General features: G+C 29.7%; 1 protein-coding gene across 1 annotated transcript in view; it reads left to right on the forward strand.

Moving 5' to 3' along the window:
* Positions 1-9086: 9086 nt before the first annotated feature.
* LOC100926783 (olfactory receptor 10AG1-like) overlaps positions 9087-9333 on the forward strand; it is a 780-nt gene continuing 533 nt past the window's right edge. The window contains exon 1 of the mRNA XM_003774463.4: positions 9087-9333. This exon is cut by the window's right edge and continues 533 nt beyond it. Within this exon, the coding sequence (XP_003774511.4) occupies positions 9087-9333 (247 nt within the window).

Below are 9333 nucleotides of genomic sequence, written 5' to 3' on the forward strand. Positions count from 1 at the left end.
GATGCTGAGTGGAAATGGCAGGATCAGAAAGATTTATATTTCAACAACAATATTATATGTGTCAATTCCCATGGATGTAGCCCTCTTAAAAGGGATAGACCAAATCAGTTCCAATAGAGCAGTAATGAACTGAACCAGCTATATTCAGCGAAAGATTTCTGGGTGATGACTATAAACCACTATATAGAATTCCTAATCCCTCTATTTAGGTCCACCTGCATTTTTGATTTCCTTCACAGGCTAATTTACACTATTTCAAAGTCCGATTCTTTTTGTACAGCAAAATAACTATTTGGACATTACATATTTGTATTTAACTTATACTTTAACATATTTAACATTTTGTAACCTCCATCTAGAAGGGTGGGGAAGGAGGAAAAGTTGGAACAAAAGGTTTTGTTTCAATGCTGAAAAAAACATCATATATCTTGTAAATAAAAAGCTATGATAAAAAATTAAAGAAAATACATATTTTATTTGTACTTGATGCATATGAAGTAAACATTTCGATAACAAAATAAAATGAAAAAGATCATTTCATGTGAAACTGAAAATCTACCATAAAAAACTTGCTCTTCCTGTAAAAAATTTAACAAAATTATTATGTAGATTTTCTTCATTCTCCCTAATTAGAATGGATACCATTAGACCAAAATAACACTTTAAATATTGTATTTAGATTGCATTTATAACAAATGTTTGCATATTTTTTAGAATATTCCCCATATATCTTTTAACACTTCTTTCTCTGCTTGCAGATATCTTCTCCTATATCCTAATTCATTTGGGTCTTATAATAGACAAAATGTTCCCTTATATCTCCTATTTTCAGAATCATTTTAAACCACCTATTATGGACAGTTGTCCAACAAAATAGTTTTAAACAAATTATGAAGTATATTAAATATAAATATAATATAAATACATATATGAAATAAATTCTCACAAAAAAATATTTTAAATGGATTAATGGATGTGATACTCCTGGATCCTTATCTAAAATTTCTAAATTAAGTTTTAAAAAAGTAAGCATGAGCTAATAAATATTCATTAAATGCTCACTATGTGCAAAATTCTATGTTTCTAAGCATTCAGGAGACAAACCATATACAAACTAACAATGAAAAGACTTATTTTTGCCTACTACAGATCATACTCTATTAATAGAAAACACAAACAATTGTGTACAAGATATGTGCAGGGAAATTTTGAAGCAATCTGAAAAGGTTCTAAGAGGAAATACAGAAAGATCTTTCAAAAATGAATCTAATTGGCGAAATAAAGGAGGAGTGGAGATGGAAGAAAAAAAAGCATTTGGAACCAGACAATTTAAAAAAAAATTAAGTCATTTAATTTTATGAATGGAAATAAAAGTAATTTCTTAAAAGTTATAAAATAAATAATAAAATAACCTAATAAAACATCAATATTTTCTTATTTTAAGAAAACTCAGTCTTGAAAACGTATGCTGGAACATATAAAGTCAATATTTTTGCCATAAAGACACAGAAAAGAAAAATGGAAGGAATCTATTATAAGAATTGTTTTCCCAGAATTTTCTCAATTTCCCAATATTTAAATTTCTATTTTGAATTTTCTTATAACCTACATGGTTTTCTCTTAAAATTTTAAATTCCTATTTTTTTCCCTTAGGAAATTTTTTTCTTAGAAATTTTATACATCAATCCTCTTCCCAGTTCCAAATCTTTGGACATAAAAAAAATTTTCTTTCCCCTTGATATAAATTTTTTTCTCCTCATTTGGGGGATTAGTGAAAATATTTCTTGGGAGTGATGGCACATGAGCATTATGTGCCATTTGTAAGCCTCTATACTATCCTGTCATTATAAACCAAAAAATGTGTCTTCAGCTCCTGACTGACTCCTGGATTTCTGGGAACCTAGTTCCAATAGTATTGACATATCAGATCTTCTCTTTGCCCTTTTGTTGTTCTAATAAACTCAACCATGTTTTCTGTGATATTCCCCATTACAAAACTGGCATGTGGAACCCGAATTTTCTGTCTACTGATGCTGTGTCATTTGCCTTGTTTCCCTTTCTTTTGATTATTGGGTCATATCTCAAAATCATTGCCAATATTGTAAAGCCCCCAACAACCACAAAGAGAGATGCAAAATTTTTCTCCATTTATTTTCTCCATCTCATTGTTGTAGCCTTATTCTATAAGTTTAGCATTATTATATATTTGAGACCCAAGTCCAGCTCTTTAGTTTTTCCTATTCCCCATTGTGACTCCAGTATTTAGTCTTTTGCTATATTGACTAAGAAATAAGGATGTTATGCACTGCAAGCAAAAAATTTACTTACTAAATGATTAGGATCAAGAAAAAAAAATGAACTACTGAGAAATTCTTTCCCTTGCATTTATTCTATAAATCCTACACAAATCTAACTGTTCATGTTTCCTGTCTACATTTAATTAATTTCATTTTAAATCCTTTAGAAACTGTTTCCCATTTCTAGAATTATGTCAATAGAGTCTATATATCATTTGAAGATAAGATGATTCCATTTGAAAAATTCAAGTGATGGCTCTTTTTCTCTTAAACTTAAAAGTATATAGTGAGCCAATTGCCCTAATAAGGAAGATTAAAATAAAAGAATATATGCAATAAAGAGAAGATTGAAACCATTGAAAAGTTAGACTTGAAGATTTATGACTTCACTAGATCAATTATTTTGTCATATTGTTTCTTGTTGAATCTAACAATTTAGATCTGTGCACTTCCTATGCCATTTTGTTTTGTGCCCTTCGTTAAGTTTTCCATAAAATTCCCACAAAATTTACTAGGGACTTTCTTCAATTACCTTCAGCTTCACAAAAATATTCAATGGAAAACCTTTCTATAATTTATCACGTTGTTTTTTCTATGACTAGGCCATCATTTAAAACACATAATTCTTAAATAATGTTACATAACTTCTTTTGTTTAATCTTTTATTTGCAAGGTGATATGATCTCTCCATTTCTAAAGGGGAAAAAAATCTCAATGAAATAAGTATATTGAATTAAGAAAAAGACTTGTAAAGGATAGAGGTAAAGTAATTGAATTTCAAAGTTGAAGTAAAATATAGAAGGGATTGAGGGGATTTATAGAATTCATAAAAATAATAAATAGGGAGAACTGATTCTAAAAGATAGGTAAAAAAATGATATTTGTTTAAGGTGGGGAGAGGATAGAACTGGTATAAAAGTGATCTAATCATTCCAAATTTACATGTCTAATAATGGTGTTGTTGATACAAAGATACCAGGAAGAGGAAATATGATATAATGTACAGAAAACATATGTTGGAGATGTATAATGTTCCAAATTAATACAGACAGTCCAGAAATCTTCTCTGAATCAATTAATCAATCTAACTTTATAATGAATATACAAAAAGAAAAAAAGTATGTATATTAATAATGCTAAACAAAGAATTATATATTATATACCTTCTATGTGTTTTCCTCAAAGGTTTGATTTAGTCACACCATATAAAGTCTGGTGTGCTGGTTTATTATTCTTCTCTAAACATTATGACTTATAATACGATTTCTGGTTCATTAAAATAAAGGCCTAATGATCAGTTGATTCTATTTCTGAATTTGTATTAAGGTTGTTGCTGTTTGCCCTAGCATATGATCCATATTTTAAAGGTACTGTATGTTATTTAACATAGATATGGTCCTTATAATTTCATTTGAGAATAACCAATGATTTATCATCATCATCTTTTAAAATTTTTTTTTTCAGGTTAAAAGCATATTCTATATTTGTCTAAGTGAGAAAAGACAAATTAAGTTAATCTATCATATATAAATTTACATATAGATGTATATGTCAAACTCAAATTTTACAAAATGATATAATAAAGATATGTATTTATACTCTTACAAGTATTATACACATAATTATATATGTAATATTTTATGTTTATTATGTGTTTACATATATATATGTGTATATATATATATATATATATATATATATATATATCAATGTATGTGTGTGTGTTTGTATGTATAACACATTTCTGGAATGATATTGTAAAGACTTCAAGACTTTAAGAATGCCAATCACTATTTTTAGAAGTCTTTTACCCTTAAGACTGGACCTGATTTGCATGTGCATAGCTCCATTATAGAAATGGAGAACAGGTATCAACAGATTTTAGAGTCTGCTGACCCCAATCATTATTTCCAAAAACCAAAATCTGTTAAAAAAAATAGAAAATAAAGAAAAACACATCCAAAGGATGTTTGAATAAGTCAGTGTATAAAATCCCACAATTGCCTACTTGAAATATTTCTTTCCTGGTATGTGTATATATGTGTGTGTGTGTGTGTGTGTGTGTGTTTGTGTGTGTGTATACATTTTATCTGTGTATCTAGGTATCTGCATGTATATACACATACATGTATGTGTATATGTATGTACATGTACAAATACACATGCATATATCTATATTTCTATCTATGTCTATCTATGTATCCCTCTACACACAAAAATATATAAAAATATCAATACATTATTGATTGATTGATTTCTTTGTTTATTTATTTGTGATGGACTCAAAAATTTAGTATACTGAAATCTGTTCTCTTATCATTGGAACATGGTGAAAATCTGGGCTTTTATCTCAGTTGTTTGCAAGCTACTCTTCTTTCTCTTTTTGATGCTATGAGTTTCTTCCTTGCCCTATTCCCTGTGTGTTGGTGCCTCCCCATGAGTAATACAAAATTAAAAATAACTCATTTCAATATAATTTTTCAGCATCCATTAACCCTGGCATAATATATTTTTCTTTTAATTTCTCTTTCTGCAATACAAGTAAATTCAACAAAATATAAATTGGTTTTTCTTGTTGTTGTTCTCTGGTCATATTCAATTCTTCATTATCCTATTTGGATTTTGCTTGACAAAAACACTAGAATGGTTTATCATTTCTTTCTCCAGTTCATTTTGAGGAAGAATAAGGTGAGGTATATAGAACTTTATGAGTTGCTCAGCATTACACAGCAAGTAAATGTGTGAGGCCAGATTTAAACTCTAGATGATGGGTTTTCCTTATTCCACTCCCTCCACTTTGTCACCTAGCTGCCAAAGTTTAATTTTAGTAAAATCAAAACATAAAATAAAAACTTTCTGCTTCTACCAAAGTAGCAGATAATTTAGACTTCTTTGTTTAAGATTCTTAAGGGCAGTTAGATGATTTAAAAAAAGGAATTTTAAAATCCTGATAAAATATTTAGAACACTTGTAAGTTATGATAAAAGGAAAATAAATATGACAGTCCTTGTATATAGTTGATGTATACGGAAGTAATAGGTGATGAAAGATGAGGAACTAAGGAATCACAGCATTTGGAATAAATCAAAAGGTCTTAGTCTGACTTTTTTTGACTAATCTCTTGCAGAATTTGAGTTGAAGCAATTTTAAAAGTTGTTTGGAGAATATTTGGAGAGAATTGTGCTATTGTGCTTCCTCTAGTTTGCCATTTCACTCTGATTTGTCTACATAATATCTTAAATTTGGCAAAGAAGTGTCATTTCCATGTATAGGTAAAGAAAACATGCTTCATAATGTTCTAGGGACTTGACCAAGGTCATATGGAATTTAAGTGACATAATAGAACTGTTATTATTCTTAATCACCATTTTTTTTACCTTGAGGCCAAATTCTGTGATGAGCAGAACAAAATTTATACAAAGGAAGAGAAGGATGATGCTTTATATTTGAGTTTCTGGAGAACTTATTAAAGTCCTTATATTTTTTTCCTTGGACACAGAGGACACCAAATATAAAACCACATTGAGAAAAGTTGAGAGCTAAGCAAAGTCTCCTGACTCTAATCCCAGAGCTCTTTCTATAATAAAACTTCATTAACAATGTGTAAAATATTGGATTGAGTCAGAAATAGTTTTTTTCTCATTAGAAGTAAAAAGTTACCTGGGAGAGAAGCTGTCCCCATGGACCAAAAAAGAACAAGACCAATTTTATTTTTAAGGAATTCTAATTGGTTTCAACACAATCAACATATTGGAAGGAGCTGGCTATTCTTTTTACAGATTTTAGAGGAATAAGGTGAGTATTTTAAAGTTTAATTGAAAGGTAGTCTACTGTCATGGGAAGAGTAATGTTGAGTCTGTATTCAAGGAAAGACTGGATCTAAATTGTCAGTCTCACAATTACTAACTTTGTCATTTTGAAAATTTCACTTAATTCAGCCTCAGTTTTCTTATCAAGGAAATAAAGGCAAAAGACACTCCATATCATATGCCTCCCAGAGTTTTCTTGAGATTTAAATAAGTTGCTATGTCAAATCTTTTATTTGCTTATTTGAAATAGAAGTATATACATCAGTAGAATAAGAGTATTTTATTTTCATCATTTGTATTAAAAATGTTAAGTGAATGAGTATAATTTCATCCCACCTTAGTCAGGTAGACATGGACTATTTCATTGTAGATTAAAGTTCTAATATGTAGGGATAAAGTTTCAGTAAAAAGAACATGAGATCATCAGAAGCATGATTGACCTTCCCTGACCTCCAAAATATCATACACTTTCACAGGATGGAGGGGGATGCTTTGAGATAGGTGAGACATTTTTAATTATTTTTTTTCAAATCATTAAAGTTAGTACTTAACAACGTGAAGATAATGAGATATTAATTTTCATTTTCACCTTAGCCCCGCTGTACCAATAGTGTATGTGATGAAATAAATTATTTTAATAAACTTCTTTAAATTATTTTACACATGGCTTTAATAATCTTTACTTTACTGAAGATGAAAATGAATCTTTTAAAAATTGTTTCATGAAAAGAATTGCTAATTTTTGTAAAACTTACTGGGCATTTACTCAAAGACATTTTCTTTTTAGAAACAGAATGTTTTCAGAGATTGAAATGCACATTCTTTACATATTTATTTCTTTAGTTTGTACCAATACATTCCAACACTGAGATTCTACTAATTTTCTATGACTAAACATGTTAGCCCTCCTAGAGGGATTTCAAAGGGACATTCTTTTAACCACAACCAAGCAATTATATTTAAATCATCATGAATAGGGGACAGATATTTCTTGATGTAGAAAGTCTTTACATTGAATGTAAAATCATATCTTTAAAACAACCAATTCCACTTTTTAATATATCACTAAATATGATTTAAGGAAGGCAATATATATGAGAGTCCTGTTGACCTTAAGGATCTTTGGAAAAACAGGACCCAATTCAAAAAAATTTATTAACTTATTAATTTTAAAGAGGTCTCCAAGACAATATAGACTCAATGCCAAATTATTGTACATATATGCCACAAAATTCAAAATCAGGGAAGGTGGTGGTGGGTGAGAATATGGGGGGACCTCAAAGAAAACTACAAATTCTGTGAAGCTGTGTTAAAGAGAAAAATCATTCCATGCATGGGGAGGTAGAGGGAGAGGGCAGGGAAGTGTGAAAGGAGATAAAGTGTCAGGTAGGATGGATAGTAAGAAAATCACTTTATTAGACCATATTTCTAATGAAATTATTTACAAGAGTGAAATGATAGAAGTAGGTCAAATAATGAAGGATTTTAAATGTGAAATAAGTGTATATTGGATTTTAAAAGCAATTTAAAGACACTAAAGTTTATTGGGTAGGGTAATAGCAAAGTCAAAAAGTATATTTCATGAAATTATCAATAAGGACTATGCAATTTGAGTCACAAAGCAAAATCTAAATCCATCAGTGTGGATTGATTAATTAAAAATTATTCTCTCTTTGTCAGTGGAGGAGAGTCTTGAGAAGACTGACTTTAGACTCCACTTCTGTGATGTATTTGTCACTTCCTCAAAGTCAAGCACTGTTTGAATTGACTTCATATATACTACATTGTCTGACACAGTAAGCACTCAGCAAATAGTCCTTAATTTCTTGAGTGGTGCAATGAAAATTCAGTTGGAAATGCCTTTTGGACTAGCCTATAGGAGCTTTTTCTAACCTCTAAGCTCATTCACATTTCATCAACAATAAAGTAAAGGCAAAGTGGGAAGTTTTGCCAGATTTGAAGGTGATACAAAACAATAAAAGGTAATTTACACAATAAATAACAGTTGGAATCCAAAAATTACTAAATAGATTAAGAAGTAGGCCTATGTGATATAATGAAATTTAATATCAATGAACATATATTCAAATGTGAATTTCAACATTGAATTCTTACAGAAAAGAAAAATATCAGTTACAAAACCAATAGTTTGAAAAAATATTAAAAAGATTTCATTGAACTGGAAATTTCAAAGATTTGAACACAGAAACAAACTACAAAAGTTCATGAGTTATTGGGAGGGGGATAATGTATTTTTCAAAAATAATGTTGTGATCATTTTTTTTTTTATTGCATTCTAGTAAAAATGCATCTGATCATCTGCTTTCTGTTTTTAAAGGAAATCAGTTTCTGCTTTATGTTGGCAGGTTGGATTTTTAATATGTAGAAGACAACAGTCATTGGGTGAATCAGGTTGGTTGATATTGTATGTTTTTTTGTGAGGGGGGTTTTCTGGAAAATATTTTTGAAATTAAAGAATTGGACCTAAAAAGCAAAATCGAAGAAAGGAGGAAAAAGGTGTGAAAAATAAATTTATGAATTAATACCAAGATGAGGGAAGGCAGAAAGTCAGACAAAGTATGTGTGTTGGGAGATTTCTTAACAATAGAGAAAAGACTAAAGATAATCTCAGTATATATATAGTTCCTTCAATGAAAATCCAGAAATAGAAGAAATAGCATGACTGATATTTCAGATGAATGGTGATAAACCCTATCACCTATTATATCCTACTATGTATTGAATTACATGGCTTCTGACATCCCTTATGGCTCTGAAATTGTGTGCCTTTATATTAAGGGATCATACAATTAAAATGAATTTGAAATCTTACAGTATTTCAAGTTAAATACTGCTGATCATGTATCTCTAAACCAAATCAAATTATTCATTTTATAAGAACAGAGAGTGGTACAAAGAAATATATTGATTTGGTTAATATGAACATATTAATTTTCTCATTTGGATATAAAAAGTTAAAATGGCAGAAACAAATTTCAGCATGGTGGTGGAATTCCTTCTCTTGGGATTTTCTGACCTTCCCAACCTCCAAGGATTTCTCTTTGGGATGTTCTTAATTATCTACACAAGTATCCTGTTAGGAAATAGCCTCATCATTGTCATTACCAAAGTCACTGCTGCTCTCCAAACGCCCATGTATTTTTTCCTTGGAAATTTTTCTTTCTTAGAAATCTGTTACACATCAGTGACTCTCCCCAGAATGCTAT

Source organism: Sarcophilus harrisii, chromosome 6 (assembly GCF_902635505.1).
Source record: "Sarcophilus harrisii chromosome 6, mSarHar1.11, whole genome shotgun sequence".
Classification (NCBI taxonomy): Eukaryota; Metazoa; Chordata; class Mammalia; order Dasyuromorphia; family Dasyuridae; genus Sarcophilus; species Sarcophilus harrisii.